This window comes from Saccopteryx bilineata, chromosome 10 (assembly GCF_036850765.1).
Source record: "Saccopteryx bilineata isolate mSacBil1 chromosome 10, mSacBil1_pri_phased_curated, whole genome shotgun sequence".
Lineage (NCBI taxonomy): Eukaryota > Metazoa > Chordata > Mammalia > Chiroptera > Emballonuridae > Saccopteryx > Saccopteryx bilineata.
Window position 1 is genome coordinate 47797327 of NC_089499.1, and position 17175 is coordinate 47814501.

Below are 17175 nucleotides of genomic sequence, written 5' to 3' on the forward strand. Positions count from 1 at the left end.
TATGTCTTCTTTTCTTCACTTCATCCATACAGTACATTTTTATGGGGATATATTTCAGACTTTTTTTTTTTTAAGTTAATTTTGAGAGAGAGAGAGAAAAAAGAAACCAATTTGTTGTTCCACTTATATATGCATTCATTGGTTGATTTTTTTTTTACAGTTTTTTCTTTATTCATTTTAGAGAGGGGTGGGGGAGAGAGAGACAGAGGGAGAAAGAGAGAGAGAGAGAGAGAGAGAGAGAGAGAGAGAGAGAGAAAAGGGGAAGGAGCAGGAAGCCCGGGGTTAGAACTGGTGACCTCAGTGTTCCATGTCGATGTTTTATCCACTGCCACCACAGGTCAGGCGGTTGTTTTTTTGGGTTTGTTTGTTTGTTTTTTTAAGTGAGAGGAGGGGAAATAGACTCCCACATGTACACCAACCAGGATCCACCGGCACCTGTCTGGGGCCAATGCTTGAATCAACTGAGCTGTCCTCAGTGCCTGAGGCTGATGCTCATTCCACTGAGCTATCCAACGCCTGGGACCAATGCTTGAACCACTTGAGCCATTGGCTGTGAGAGAAGAGGGAGAGGGAGGGGAAAAGAAGCAGATGGTCACTTTTCATGTGTGCCTTGACTAGGGATTGAACCCAGGACATCCATATGCTAGGCCAACACTCAATTTACAGCCAGCCAGCCAGGGTTGTTTTTGATTCTTGTGTGTGCTCTGACCGAGGATCAAACCTTGGTGTATCAGGATGATGCTCTAACCAACTGAGCTACCTGTCCAGGGCCTCAAAGACTTTCTTTTGAAAAGCTCCCTTTGACTTTTCTAGCTAATTTTTAAAATTATTAATAATTAAAAAGTTATTTTCTTCTGAATATTAAAGCAATGTTCACTTAAAAATTTTTTTGATATTACAATCAAGTATTTGAAAGAATATAAAATTACCTAGAAAAGAGTATTTTGTTAAAATTCATAGGCCATGGGCAAAGTGGGTTGGTAGCTTAGAAATCACAGCATCATCATTTTTTCCAGAGCACTAGCACCAGCAGTTCTTTCTACAGAGCTTGTTTTTGTAGTATCAGTGACAGATTCCTATTGGCATCATGGCAGGACATTGCTACTCAGTTTTCTGACACAGACCCCTAACTTAAAAAAATTACTGCTCAGAAAATTTCTTTCTGTCCTTGGGGAAAAACCCACCTGGTTGAAACAGAAAAATGAAGTTGTGCTAATTTTGCTTGGTGGGACATTTGAGAAGACCTTAGTTCAAATTTCCACATCTCCTTCTTTTTCACCTTTTATTCTTTGTGTAAAATCATAAAATCCGTGCGTTGTGTTTAGTCTTTGTATTTAGGAGAGTCAGGGTTCCGAGATTGGGAGGTCCAGTTCAGAGTTTCCTCAATTTGTTCGAACAATCCACTTTCCTCAGTTTACTAATAAATTCCTTTATACTTTTATGAACCTAAGGGCCTCCTCGTTTCAGTATTGTATTTAGGTATATTTGAATTGAAGGCAAAATGCAAAAGACATTTACAGTTTAAATTTTTTTTGTTTCCTTTCATAAAAAATGAAAGTTTAGTGATTGACAAAATAAATAGTAATAATCCCCTTATATTTCAAAAGTGGTCTTTCATTTGCAAAGCATTTTTTACCTACTGTTTCAATTTTCTACTCTTATATGGAGAGCCCAGGTAGAAAGTATGAATGTAATATGAAGCTGAAGATCATATGTTGCCACTTCTGGGTGTTACTGCACTGTCTTCTCTATCCTCACCTACTAGTAGTTTGCCTGGGGGACTGAAACTTAGTTTGGCATAATTAAGAGCATGGACCTTTAAGACAAGCAGGCTTAAATTTAAATCCCTGTATTGCCTTTAATTAGCTGTATCATTTAGACCAGTTACATAATATTTTGAGCCTTTATTCCCCGACTTTGATGAAATGAGACTCATGCTGGATACAGTGACTAATTTATAAGTAAAATGGTAGCTATGATTATTTGAGTTTTTTTCAACATCTGTGTAGTCCTTGGCAGTCTTCATTTGAGCCAGCTGGTAGTTGGGAACCAGTGTTTTGGAAATTTGATTTCTCCTACAGTTCATGAGAAGGTTAGTTTCTCCTGTTCCTTTGACTAGAGATAGAGCATCTACCTCTGGAAGAACCAGCTTCTTTCACAAGGCACCTAGTTTCAGGGGAACACTAAAGAAGAAAGGAGACACTTGCTGGCCAGCACCATCAGTCAACTGTTTCTAATTATCCCCAGGTTGCTTCACTGCTGGGACCCAAAATAACTCTCATCATTACTATGGGCTCCAGGAATTAGAGTAAACTGATTTCATGACATATCTATGGGCAATTGTAGGGGGGAGAATGACAGAGGATGTATATCTGATTTAAATAATTTTAGAAGTAATAATTAATAGATGCTTATTTAAAATTTTTTCTTGTCATTTGTTTTGAGAAAACGTGTCTCTAATTGCTACTGCTTATTATTAGATGAGGAATTGGATCATAGCTAAAAACCATTGTTTACAATTAGAATCACCTGACAAAGCAGGTTAAAATACAGATTCCTAGACTTCACTCAAGATTAACTGAAGAAGACCCTGACCTGTTGGCTCAGCAGTAGAGCATCAGCCTCTCGTGTGGAAGTCCAGGTTCAATTCCCTGTCAGGGCACACAGGAAAAGTGACCATCTGCTTCTCCACACCTTCCCCCATTCTCCTCCCGCAGCCATGGCTCAAATGAACAAGTTGGCCCTGGGCGCTGAGGGTGGCTCCATGGCCTCGCCTCAGGTGCTAAAATAGCTCAGTTGCTGAGCAACGGAGCAGCAGTGCAGATAGGCAGAACATCAGTCCAGATGGTGGAGGTTGCTGGGTGAATCCTGGTCAGGGCGTATGTGGGAGTCTTGTCTCTCCGTCTCCCTACCTCTCACTTGATTAAAAAAAAAATTAACTGAATCAGATCCTTGGATGTGTTGGAGGAGAGAGGCTGGGAATCTGTATTTCATAAGCCTCTTGTATGATTACAGTAGCAGCCACATTTGAGAACCCCACTAGATTAGGGAATATTTAACCCTTTGAGTAGTTTTTGTCATGCTTACTGACCTCCGGGAGGTTTTTTTTTTGTTTTCTTCCAAAAAATGAAATTAGTTTCAGTTATAGTTTTATTAACTTAAAATCATGTTTGATAATAGAAACAAGAAGAACACACATTTGCCTTTTCTAATGTTGCCTTACACATTTTTAAAATAAAAATTTTTGTTACAGTTGTACTCTGGATGGTCAGGAGGCACAAGGATGTACATGAATGTTTGTACTACTCTTTTTTTTGTGGCAGAGAGAGTCAGAGAGAGGGACAGATAGGGACAGACAGACAGGAAGGGAGAGAGATGAGAAATATCAATTCTTCGTTGCAGTTCCTTAGTTGTTCATTGATTGATTTCTCATATGTGCCTTGACCGGGGAGCAGACTGAGTGACCCCTTGCTCAAGCCAGTGACCTTGGGCTCAAGCTGGTGAGTCTTGCTCAACTGACAAGCCTGTGCTTAAGCTGGTGACCTCAGGGTCTCGAACCTGGGTCCTCCATGTCCCAGTCCTACACTCTGTCCACTGCGCCACTGCCTGATCAGGCTGTTCATACTATTAGAGAACTGTCCAGTTCTTGCAGTCTAATGATACAATATAGGATTAGACAGTTTTCAAACCATTGCTACATAGTATTTGATGTAGGTCAAATACTATGTAGTGGGGTTTTTTTTTTTAATTTTTTAAAATTTTATTTATTCATTTTAGAGAGGGGGGAGAGAGAGAGAGAGATGAGAGAGAGATGAGAGAGATGAGAGATGGGGGAGGAGCTGGAAGCATCAACTCCCATATGTGCCTTGACCAGGCAAGCCCAGGGTTTCGAACCGGCAACCTCAGCATTTCCAGGTCGACGCTTTATCCACTGCACCACCACAGGTCAGGCCAATACTGTTAGTGTTTATTATTCTTTTTTGTCCTCATTCTTACTGTCTTTTCATAGTTCAACTCATTATATTTCACTGTGTTTTGGAGGTTACTGAGATTTTATAGAGAGAGGAAGGGAGAGAAAGAGACAGGAAGAGTGAATTTATTCACACTGTATATGCCTTGACTGGGGATCGAACCAGTCACTTCTATGCTTTGGGACAATGCTGTAACCAATTGAGCTATCCAGCCAGAGCTAAATACGGATATTTGATCAAAAAACTCATGTTTCTTTATAGATCAGATTGGCTTGTTTTTCTTTTGGGGGATGTTTATGCTTGCATGTACATTTTAGTGAATCAGACAAATTAGAGATGTGTAAAGGAAAAGTTATTTTCTCTCTCCCAAAAGATATACACCTAGCTGTTAACATCAAGGAGTTATTATATATATATATATAAAAATAAACAGTTCCTCACCCTTTAACCTTACTTTGTATTATTCTGAAAAATATTTTCCCCCAATTAACATATCATGGATACTCCTCCCTCCAAGTCATTATGAGTATTGTAATAGTGGCATAATGTGACGTAAACAGATGTTCCTTACTTTAAGCACTCACCTCTTGCTGGATAGTGTGGTTGTGTGTGTCTGTGTGTGTGTGCACCATTATAAATAGTGCTGTCATAAGTTTCTTTCTACATGCACCCTTACAGACTGGTGTATTTATTTCTGTGCTCACCTTTCCATGGGGTATGTAGCCTGTGTTTGTCCTAAAGATGGTCCTTTGTTTGTAGGTCAATGTACGAAATGGAATGAGCTTGCATGACTGCCTTATGAAAGCACTGAAGGTGAGGGGCCTGCAACCGGAGTGCTGTGCAGTGTTCAGACTTCTCCACGAACACAAAGGGTAAGAACTCAAAAGTCAGTCAGGTTCTCCTTCGTGCTAGTAGGGATTTCCTTGCTTCAAATAATAACTGTTATCTGTTTTTAAAGAAATTTACTAGCTTCCTGTAAAATATTGTATATTTGTATATCCTTGTTTAATAAAGAGGCAATTCAGTAAAATAAAGTACTAAAAGTTTGAGATTATTACTTGAAAACATTGTATTGAAAAACTTGAAGTGTTTTTATACATGGAAACAGTAGTGTCAAACAGCATGTTTCTTGAGAGCAGATTTTTGTGTTTGCTTATAATGCAGTGCACAGAGTAGGTATTCAGAAAGTGTTTGCATTGTTTACAATTAATGGAAGCTATTCTCAAGAGATTGACTCCTGTAATTATTTTTATTAAGTTAATGTTTACTGAATCCCTACAGTTTGACTGACACAAGGCTGAAAGATGCAGAATTTCTACTTCAAGAAAGATCCATAGTGGCAAGACAGAGAGGCATCGCCTCCTTGGCTAGAAGGAGTAACTCAGGATGTCTGAGCCATTCACAGTTACTCGTTATCTGTTACTCTTCCCCCAAAATGTGGGTCAGTCTTTACCTTCTCGGAAAGTGCTAGTTCTGTTATTGAGCTTCAGTTTACATCTGTTTTATTTAAAGGAGTCCCCTGCCTGAGAGTTATAGCCTCTACAGAATGATGCTACTCAAAAGAGTGAGCATAAATTCCTCTGTGTATGCTATTCCCCTCAGCTTAGGGGATAGAGTTGAAGTGGAAATCTTCAAAGCTGATGTCATTTTTACCTGGGTATAGCCCTAAGTTGGTCCCCAAGTTGATATATAGTGCTTCTTAAAGATTAGAGATCCCAGCTATGTGAGGACACAGTGAGAAGGCAGCCACTTTTAAGCCAGGAAGAGAGGTCTTACCAGAACCTAACCATGCTGTCACCCTGATCTTAGACTTCCAACCTCCAAAACTGTATGAGAAATAAAACTTGTTTTAAGAGTACCTGACTGGTGGTAGCACAGTGGATAGACGGTGGCCTGGGACTCTGAGATCCCAGGTTCAAAGCCTCGAGGTCTCCACTGTAAGCATGGGATCATTGACATGATCCCAAGGTCATTGGCTTGAGTAAAGGAACGCTGGCTCGGCTGTAGCCCCCTGGTCAAGGCACTTATGAGAAGCAGTCAGTGAACAACTAAAGTGACACAACTACAGGTTGATACTTCTCATCTCTCTCCCTTTCTGTCTGTCTCCCTTATACTCTAAACAAACAAACAAACATAAAACTTATTTAAGAAAAAAATACTAGAGCCTGAACAGGTGGTGGCGCAGTGGATAGAGCATCGAACTAGGATGCTGAGGACCCAGGTTTGAAACCCTAAGGTCGCCGGCTTGAGCTCGGGCTCATCTAGCTTGAGCGTGGGATATTAGACATGACCCCCATGGTCACTGGCTTGAGCCCAGAGGTCACTGGTTTGAGAGTCCAGGGTTGCTAGCTTGAGCAAGGGGGTCACTCAGTCTGCTGTAGCCCCCCAGTCAAGGCACATATGAGAAAGCAATCAATGAACAACTAACCATGATGCTGAAATGAAGAATTGATGCTTCACATCTCTCTCCCTTCCATCCTGTCTGTCCCTGTCTCTCTCTGTATCTCTCTCTCTCTGTCTGGCTTAAAAATAAATAAATTCCAGAGTCTGAGACATTGAGGAGCTTGGTCCACTCTCATTTAGGGCTGCATTGTTTTGGACCTACCCTAGGTTCTTTCTTGTACAGACAGCACCTGAAACAGGGCCACCCCCCTTTTTTCATTAGGACAAAACAGGCCTTTGGAGTGAAAGGGATTTCCCAGACCTTATATAGGGACTTATATTAAGAATCAATTACTTACTTTTAGATAACCAATTTTTTAAAAATATGGCTGTAATAGCCTTCTGGTGAGCAAAGCTAGAGGTTTGAATGTGCTGTATTATGTTTGTTCTTTCCCTAAGAGTATTCATCATTTAGGATGATGGGCTTGATTAACTAGACAAGACATGAGAAAGGAAGTAGGCATTAACTTTTGCTTCAGTGTATTGATTTTTCTGTCTTGTTTAAGCACAGAAAAAGTGGTCTCAGAGTAAACATTAAGACAGTCAAGTCTCCCGTCAACTTATATTTATAGACTCTGCAAACTACAGATTTGAGGCTATTATTAATAGAAAAATGCATTTCATTTGTGATTCTTTTCTACTTACCTTCTAGATTGAAGTAGGCAAGGAAAGATGAAATTTTGCTGCTGTAACAGTATTTATAAATTGTTTTATAAGATTTTTGGTTTTTTTAAATAGAATTTTAATATGAAAATGTCCACTTTATTACATATTTACTTTATCATGAGATTGTTCTATTTCATTATTTAAAGCAAACTTGATTCTAAGAGCGTAAACTTTGGAATCCAACCAACCTGGATCCCAATAATAGGCCTTTAGACTCACTGTGTTGCCTTGAGCAAGTTACCTTCTTAGGGGCCAATCCTTCATTATTATTGGTTTTTAATTTTCTTTTTAAAGATTTTATTTATTCATTTTAGAGAGGGGAGGGCAGGGAGGAGCAGGAAGCATCAACTCCCATATGTACCTTGATCAGGCAAGTCCAGGGTTTTAGATTGGCAACCTCAGCATTCCAGGTCAACGCCTTATCCACTGCGCCACCACAAGCCAGGCCCAGTTCTTCATTTTTAAGATTGGAATAATAATAATGCCTACCTCATAGGTTTGTTGTGTGAATTAAGTAAATTTATTTTCTCTGTGATTAAGTTTTTTGTTTATGTAGCAGGAGATAAATGATAGCTGTGTTGTTACTGGTATTAAATTCATTTAAACATTTCCCTTTTGTATTATGTTCTTTTAAATCCCCTTTAGTAAAAAAGCACGTTTAGATTGGAATACTGATGCTGCCTCGTTGATTGGAGAAGAACTTCAAGTAGATTTCCTGGATCATGTTCCCCTCACAACACACAACTTTGTGAGTTACAGATCTCTTCTCTCTTTGTGGCATATTGGGTGCTTTCACCAGCAGGAATTTCTCAGAGGTAACCAGCCTGTATGTTTAAAGCTGTAGTTATGCCCGTTTTACAGTAAGGTAATTTAGGCTTCTTTAGTCATAGCTCTGCTTTAATTTCTAGGTGTGGATTTTACAAATGTTGAAAGCATGTTTTTTCATTTTATGAAACCTCTTGAGGTTCAGGAAGGAAATTATTTTGTCTTTTGTCACCTTTCATTTATTCAGCATCATTTACACCTATGTTCTTGTCCTTCCAGGCTCGGAAGACTTTCCTGAAGCTAGCCTTCTGTGACATGTGTCAGAAGTTTCTGCTAAATGGATTTCGATGTCAGACTTGTGGCTACAAATTTCATGAGCACTGTAGCACCAAAGTACCTACTATGTGTGTGGACTGGAGTAATGTCAGACAACTCTTGTAAGGCATTATTCTGTTTTTAAAAACTATAAGGTGTCGGCAAAGTATGACCTCTTTTGAAGGTGCTCATTGTACCTTTGGCTGACAAGTCAGAGTTTTGAACTTGGTTAACGAATTGTCATGATCTGGAAACCACCTATTTTAGAAACATGACATTTCTGAAACCAAGTTTTAGTATGGCATATCTCTCTAAAATGACTATTATCTGTCATAGAAGTTGTCACACTGTGATTCAGTAATGTAAAGAATTAAGGGATCTAAAAACCAAAAAGACAGTGTCATCTGTTAGTTTGCTAGCAGTTGCTGTCTTCACCTCTCACTGGAGAAACAGTCTAGAAATGGTTTGAGTGTAAAACCTTAAAAGACATTTTTTTCTCTCAGGAGATAAACCACTTACCAAAATATATTTTATATAGATAGAATATCTTTTAGTAAGATTAAATCAAAAGTACATATTCCAAAGTGCCTTTTAAAAACTGCTAATAGTGGTATGAAAAGCCAAATTCTAGACTTTACCATTTTTGAAGGATATACTAAGGGAGTGTTGTCATTAAACCACTGTGGGAACATTGTTTTACTTTTGTGATAGTGACATGCTGCTTTTGTGAAGAGACCTTGTGTAGGATAAATGGCACAAACTTTGGAGTCCTGTAGACACAGGTAAAAATTTCAGTGATGTCATTAAGTAACTATAACCACGTGTGAGCCTTAGTTCATCTGAAAAAGGAAGTTATTGTCTTTGTTACAGTGTTCTTTTGAGGATTGCCTAAGAACATATAAAATTGCTGAGCACAAACTCATGTCTTAGAAAGAAGATGCCTAATTAATGCCATATCACTTTTCCTTTTACTATGACTTTTGATGCTAAATGTGATTTATTCTTCATATTTCAGTCTTTTCATCTATGTGTTTCCAAGACAGAATGTTTCCAGAAAAACTCAATGTGGTTTATGTTATCAAGTACCTTACCAGAGTTTTAAAAAAACATTGTGTCTCTCTTTACTCTGGGTAGCCTAAAATGACTGAAGAAAATGTGAGAAGGAAAAGTTCAATTTGAGGAGCTGTCAATTTGCAAGGCAAGGCAGGCTGACTTTGTAAAATTACTGCAAATCTATAAATTAGTCTTTCTCTGATTTCATTTAGATTGTTTCCAAATTCCACTATTGGTGATAGTGGGGCCCCAGCACTGCCTTCTTTGACAATGCGCCGGATGCGAGAGTCTGTTTCTCGGATGCCTGTTAGGTAATTTTTATACCTACACCTTTTTTTTTGGAAGTTACATTGGGTTGAATAGCAAAGACAAAGGTCCTGATTTTACATTCTTTCTCTGTGTAGCCCTTTGCTGCTTCTGTGGAACTTAATAGAGCTTCTTAGAGCATTAATATTGGTATTACAGCAAAATGTCAAACTTTCTCTTTGTGGTTTTGTAGTTCTTACATTTTGGAAAGTGACTCTGACTAGTTTGCCCCTCATAACTCTTCACATTTTAAAAACCTTCAGATTTTGCCTTCTGCAGTAATGTAGTGAGAGCCTCAGGGAGAGGGTCCCGGAGCTACATAGTGATGTAATAAAAATAAAACCTCCAACTTAGAAATGCTTATTACGGCCTGCATTGCTAAGACCATGCTATTTAATATTTAATAGACTGCTGTCCTAGAAAAGAATCTAATTAGGTTTTTAATATATCCTTTGTAATGTACCTGTGAGTTTGAACATACCTTGTCTTGACTGTTTTCCAGCTTGAAAATCAGAGTTTTCTTGAGTTCACAAGTCTTGCTTAGTGTTACACATGAATTTGGAACCTAAAATAAATAATCTATATCTATTTAAAATAATCTTTATCTGTGTCCAAAATCTGACTTTAATGTATATATAATTGTATAATATTTAATGACCTTTATAAAACTACCACAGAATTGTTAAAAGCAGCCCCTATCTTAGGACAAGGGATTAGTATTGAAATAATATCTGGATATATATTTGTGTATGATTTCATTTTTCTTGATTATTTGAAAAGGAAGTCTGACCAAAAAACTGTACTTGATTCTGAAAATTTCACAGAAGAAAACCAGGCCTCTGAGGGCATATAAACATTGAATTACCTGGGAAGGCCATTTTTCAAGGCCTTAGAACAATTTCTGTTAGTAAAACTAGCCTTTTACCCATTAAATTCATGCATGTCGGTACTTGAATCTGAGCAAAACATTTTCAGAGCTAGCAGTGAAAATGTCTCACCTAACATGTGCTTCTAGACTGGTTGGGGCGGGGGGGAGTGTTATTGGCTGAAAGAGGCCAGTGATTAACTACATAGTTAGGTGTTGCGACCTAAAAACTGAATTCACATTAATAGGGTTTGTGAGCTGGTTATGGGGGAAGAGGACGCACACTTAGATAAAGTACTGACCTTTTTGTAGACATGTTCAGCAGGTCTAACCATCTGTTAATAATTTTCTTTTCTCTAATTTAGTCTCTAAACTGGGCAAGTTCCACCTAGCTTAGTAGGTTGGCAAATACTAATCTGTTCTTTCCCAGAGATGGTCTAAAAATTTGGCATATTTTCTACAGGTGATTTATTAAAAAGAAGAAAACTTACAATGTGGTGTTCTTTTCGTGTGAATTTTAAGAGCATGTATTACTTCCTTTTCAAAAATTTGCATGCAAAAGCACCTAGACAGAAATTTTAAAATGGTACATATCGAAAGAACATTTTGTAAAAGGTAGTGCAAGTAGAGTCTGCCCCAGAGTATCTTTTTTTATTTTTTATTTTTTTTGTATTTTTCCAAAGCTGGAAACGGGGATAGACAGTCAGACAGACTCCCGCATACGCCCGACCGGGATCCACCTGGCACGCCCACCAGGGGGCAACGCTCTGCCCACCAGGGGGCGATGCTCTGCCCCTCCGGGGTGTCGCTCTGTCGCGACCAGAGCTACTCTAGCGCCTGGGGCAGAGGCCAAGGAGCCATCCCCAGCGCCCGGGCCATCCTTGCTCCAGTGGAGCCTCGCTGCGGGAGGGGAAGAGAGAGACAGAGAGGAAGGAGAGGGGGAGGGGTGGAGAAGCAGATGGGCGCTTCTCCTGTGACCTGGCCAGGAATCGAACCCGGGACTTCTGCACGCCAGGCCGACGCTCTACCACTGAGCCAACCGGCCAGGGCCTGCCCCAGAGTATCTTAATGAAGTAAGCTGTTGAAGGACTATTTCCAGTGGAGAGGCATGTGGGTCAGTCATGGAATGTCTTTCTCTTCCTCACCTAGTTCCCAGCACAGATACTCCACACCCCACGCCTTCACGTTCACCACCTCCAGCCCCTCCTCTGAAGGTTCCCTGTCCCAGAGGCAGAGGTCGACATCCACACCCAATGTCCACATGGTCAGCACCACCCTGCCTGTGGACAGCAGGATGATTGAGGTAATAGGGCCGTTGGGGGTGGCAGTGGGCATCAGTCAGCATTTGGGTGGGGGTGACTGTTATGCCAGAGAGTTTTGGGTTTCAAACCTGATAAGGAATGTTGCAGCACTTTCTCAGTTCCCTGGACTTTTTGAATTTATTTTTTATCCACTACTAGACTGGTTTAATAATATAGTTGGTATATCATTTCAAGTGGAGAACTAAGATTTCTTGAAGAAATGTTAACATTTGAACTCATATTTCCCATGTCAGATTTGAATGGGATTTCAGCTAGTGAATAAGATACATAAAGAGTAGTTTGATTTTAGTGTGGGAAGGAAAATAATAGTGATGGAGAACTACAAACTCTCTGAAAGACTTTAAATGTTTTTATTTAGAAATCAAAAGGTGGAGTCATAGAATTTTAATAAGCAGCTATTTAGGGAGATATAAAAGTGTCCAAAGCTAGTGTTTTTAAACTGCTTTTTCTTGTCATGGTTTTTGGTATGTATGTTCTGTTTGTTTGGTTTGCTTTCTAGTTCATCTTTAATAACTGAATCCACTTAAAATACTTCCTTTGTTCTTTATTCTTCTTTATTTCTCATTGCTTTGGACTAGAATAACAGCCTGAATGCTTCTCCCAGGGCGTGGTCCAGAGGATTTTGTGTGAGGGGAAGAGTAGGTATTCTTCTTCATGCCTTTGCTTTCTTGTCAATTAACAGGATTGCTAAGACTGTCGGACAGTAGACTATCAAAAATGAAACAATCACTACGTTAAATTTTATATTTCTTGTCAGACTTGTTTTCATGTGTTTTTGAGAGGGGTTAATAGTATATAGAAGTAAAAATAATACTGTGGTATTGCTGATAGGAGAAATAAGTTTCTCAAATGTGAGTTTGAGGCTAAGAGCATTAAAAACTTAAAAATAAATCAACTCCAACCCAAGGCAAATGCTAGATTATACAGTCAGTACAGCATCACTATTCTTTTTATACCTTGTTAGAGACCAAATGTAGTTTAGTTGATATGCCCTGAAAATCCTCTGAAAAACTTACCAGACACAAACAGGTGTGCTCTTTCTACATCACAGTTTGTTCCTTGAAAACCCTCAGAGACACTTGCCACTTAGTGCACAGCGTACCTCACTCAGCCCTCAAGTCACTTCCATATACTTGTCCTCCCAGTCAGGTAGCAGGGACTCAACAAAAAAGTTGGCTTCTGATTGTGGAGTCTGTAGTAGTCATTTGTGGGGGGACACTTAGAATATCACAAGATTATTGTGAGGATGTTATGTGTATATAAGCTATGAATTTTATTTGTTTTTATCATGATTAGCCCTGATAATTATACACTAATGTACCATTACTTCTCTTCTACTTGTTCCTGTGTAAATACTCTATTACTCAGAGGAAATATTAAAAGTGAAAGTTTTTGAATTACTGTATTATAAAATAACTAGCATCTGTTGTGCTCAACTCCTCTGTACTTTAGAGACTAATTTTTTGATTCACTTTTTTATCATATGATTCAGCACTTTTAAAGTGTACATTCTTGCTTTGTGTAAGCCATTTATATTTCTCTTTAGTATTTAGATTCCAAGATGATTGAAAAGTTTCTTCTAGGATAAATCAATCCAACTGTAAGAAATTAGCACAGAATAAGATACGAGGTATATAATAGATACAGGAAGAAAATGACTGTGACATTAAGAGAAAATCCTAGCACTTGGGAACAAGACTCTGGTCAGTAAAGTACCTTGTGCTAGGCTGTGCCTGAAAGCCAGACCAGAGTAGCGGGACAGTAAAGCGGCAGCGACTGCGTAGCCTAATAAAATTCAGGTTCGTTTTTGGCCAGTGTTTTGCCCACCTGGCAGCCATCCTGTTGTCCTTAAAATCATAGATTCCTGGATGTCTCACCTGCTCTCAGACCTGCTACTCAGTCCTGGTGGGGGTGCAAGGGGTTGGGAATCTGAAACCTTAAACACCTCTCCACAGATGTGGGAACCCCAGAATCAGGCTTGATTGGTAAATTCTGAGGCTGCTTTGGTGACGCTGCCAAAGACAGGGAGGGGCGGCTTAGTTTATAATTTTTCTTTTAATCTTGTTAAGATGGTATGGAGTGAGAACATTCCAGTAATAGTTGTGTGAAAAAGTATCTTGTCTTCACTGTGGTGACACAAAGAAAACAAAGAGAATAGGAATTCCCAGAAAAATACCCTTTTTGAGAATGTGGAGACCTAGTGGTTTTATTTTGGTACTGTTTATATACTCTAAACATATAAAATGAGGATTTAGGTCTTGTGGAGGACGTTTTGATTTAAACTGTTCTACCCAAACAGTATGTAATAAATTCTAAAAATAGCATTTGACTTCTCACCTGAGCAGGGTAACTAATTTCAGAGCTTGCCCATAAGGCTGAGGAGTATCCTGTGGTGAACAAAGTTGACATCCATGGTGATAGTTTCTTGTTCTGTTTTTGCTATCTACTGGTCCTGTGTGACCCTGTTCTGATTATGTTTTCTTATATGTAAAATGGAGATTTTGGACTAGGGGATTATGATCTGTTCATCTTCCCATGATTTTCAGCTTGGATAAATAATACAGTCATGCTGATATCAAACCAGCTCTGGTCAGTGTGCCCTAATGAACTTCCAGAGGAGCAAGAACAGCTTGCCGCTGACTCCCCCACCTATTCTTGAGCCTCATTGGAGCCAGATCCCCAATTATTGGCAAGATCTTGGCTGCTAGTAATTTTGCCAGACTTCCTTAAAGAGTATGTTTGCTGTGTGTTTTGCTTTCTTCTGAGATAAAGAATTTTGTTTTCATTATATATGAAAAATTAACATCAGTCCTCCCAATATTTGATAACAATCTTGGAGATAATAGTCACTGACATTTGGTGAATTTAATCAAAAGAAAGTATGTAATTAGACTGTATTTTAGAGGTTTTATAATCTACTTTGTTCCTGCAAATCCTCCCCTACCCATTCCCCAGAGAATGTTTTCTAGTACAGAAATTGACCAACTTTCTTTTTTTGTTTCAGGATGCAATCCGAAGCCACAGTGAATCAGGTACTTGTCTAAAGTCATTTAGCAAATAGTAATGGGTGTTTTCTTTCTGCTGTGTATCTTCTCTTGGCTTATCCATGTGTGGATTTTGTCTTGTCTATTAAGCCTCACCTTCAGCCTTGTCCAGCAGTCCCAACAATCTGAGCCCAACGGGCTGGTCACAGCCCAAACCCCCTGTGCCGGCACAGAGAGAGCGGGCCCCAGGACCTGGGCCCCAGGAGAAAAACAAAATTGTGAGTATAGTGAACAGGATTCAGGGTTCACTAAGAAAAACTTAGAAATGAGAATGCTTTTAATTTGGTGGGGGGGAGGCTAATAAAAAACATTTAATGAATCTTATAAATGGCAGTGCCATTTTTGGTCTGCTTGCATTAGGGAAACATGGTTTGTTGTAAGGGAGGACACAGCTAAAATGTTATTTTCTCAAGACAAAAAATGAGAATTACAGTTAATATGTCTATCTTAAGAAGATACGAGAATGGATGGAGTTGAGTTGATCTTTTCTTTGAAACCCTTGGTAAACTGACCTTCACCATTCCATGAAATGTATACTGCTCACAAAAATTAGGGGATGTTTTATCACTTCATATTCATTTTGAAATATCCTCTAATTTTTGTGAGCAGTGTATTTAATGATCTCTGATTGTTTCAGAGGCCTCGTGGACAGAGAGATTCGAGCTATTACTGGGAAATAGAAGCCAGTGAAGTGATGCTCTCCACTCGGATTGGGTCGGGCTCCTTTGGAACTGTTTATAAGGGCAAGTGGCATGGTGAGTTTGGGGCTTTTCCTTCACAGCCTGGGGTAACGTCATGTTTCAGTCCAGAGAGGGTTAGGATGCAGATAAAATTCAGCAAGCTCTGCAGCTCACAGCTGCGCTCTCCACAGATACTGGGTTCTATATGATGACTGTAACTTAGTATTTGTGAGATTTCATAGCATTCTTTAACTCCAAGATGCTGTAATTGGATAAGGTCTTCAGGATAATTGGAAATTGGTGGAAAAGAGTTGAGCCCTAAATGTCAGGATCTCTTCTTAAAAACTAATTAAATACAGGCTGAACATGGGACATACTTTGAAGCACCTTAAATGAGAGGAGCATGGATTCTAGAAACTTAAAGCTGGAAAGCACCTTAGAGATTTTACATGCAAGAAAACTGAGGTCCTAAGAGGGGAACAAATATGATCATGGTCAAACACAGGAAAACCAGGAGCCTCTTCCAACAAACAGCTTCTCTTTGCTCTGCCGTGGGATTGGCTGTAGGGATTCCCATCACATAGGGGATTAATTCTTGAATCTGTGGAGTGTCAGTGTTCTTATAATGGAAACACTGTCACTTGGAAGAAATATAATGTTGTAATGTCTGTCGCCACAGCCTGTATATTTTGGCAACATTTTAAATACTTTGCATTTTCTGTCAGGTTTTTAATGCTTCTGGCTTTAGGATGTTAGAATTATAGGGAGTATTGCTTGAAAATGCTACATGTTCTTAAAAAGCCAACTCTTACAAATTCAGATTTTAATAAATTAAACCCAAACCAAAACTGAAAACAAAGTGTCTGGTGCCTACATTTCTACTCTGGGTGCTACTGTTTTTATCTTTATTTGTAAATGGGCAAAGATTGAGAGAAGAGCATCATATGAATGGAGCATTAAAATTCAAGGTGTTGAAAACTGAGAAGTATCTCCAATTTTATGTGTACCTTCTTTTTATGAATATATGGCTTTGCCACTTGTACCTAATCATCTGACAAATATCGGGCTCTTAAAGTACTGGCACAGGATTAAACCTTTGTAAGTTACATGTAGGATGATTCCTTTTCCTTTAAAAATTCATGTAGTATACTAGTGGCCTGCCCCTGCATCTCTGAGAAATTCTGCTATTACAGAATATTATCCAGATAGATGTCTTAAATGTCTAGGTGATCCCTTAGAAAAAAAAAACCTAATTTGCCTGACCAGGCGGTGGCGCAGTGGATAGAGCATCGAACTGGGATGCCGAGGACCCAGGTTCGAGACCCCGAGGTCACCAGCTTGAGCGCGGGCTCATCTGGTTTGAGCAAAAACTCACCAGCTTGGACCCAGGGTCACTGGCTCAAGCAAGGGGTTACTTGGTCTACTGAAGGCCTGTGGTCAAGGCACATATGAGAAAGCAATCAATGAACAACTAAGGTGTCACAATGCAGAATGAAAAACTAATGATTGATGCTTCTTATCTCTCCATTCCTGTATGTCTGTCCCTGTCTATCCCTCTCTCTGACTCTCCGTCTCTGTAAAAAAAAAACCAAAAAAACCCACATAATTTTTGGGATAGATTGCTTGTATCTGAGACAACAAGGCTGATAGTAATTGTATGAGGTGGAGCAGTGAATACCACTTTTAAGACTTCTATTGGATAAAGTAGATCATTCAACTGATGGTACTAACTACAAACTGATTTGC

The 17175-nt window shown here is 39.2% G+C and overlaps 1 protein-coding gene across 7 annotated transcripts in view; it reads left to right on the top strand.

Moving 5' to 3' along the window:
* The window catches only part of RAF1 (Raf-1 proto-oncogene, serine/threonine kinase), a 73937-nt gene that overhangs the window by 50537 nt on the left and 6225 nt on the right, over positions 1 to 17175 (top strand). For 4 of the 7 annotated variants that reach the window (XM_066245381.1, XM_066245383.1, XM_066245379.1 and 1 more), the window contains 9 exons: positions 4731 to 4843; positions 7725 to 7827; positions 8124 to 8281; positions 9425 to 9523; positions 11533 to 11686; positions 12284 to 12343; positions 14710 to 14737; positions 14840 to 14967; positions 15387 to 15504. In XM_066245381.1, coding sequence (XP_066101478.1) covers positions 4731 to 4843; positions 7725 to 7827; positions 8124 to 8281; positions 9425 to 9523; positions 11533 to 11686; positions 12284 to 12343; positions 14710 to 14737; positions 14840 to 14967; positions 15387 to 15504 — 961 coding nt within the window. The remainder of the gene's footprint in view (positions 1 to 4730; positions 4844 to 7724; positions 7828 to 8123; positions 8282 to 9424; positions 9524 to 11532; positions 11687 to 12283; positions 12344 to 14709; positions 14738 to 14839; positions 14968 to 15386; positions 15505 to 17175) is intronic. The other 3 variants (XM_066245384.1, XM_066245385.1, XM_066245386.1) reach the window with 3 other exon arrangements.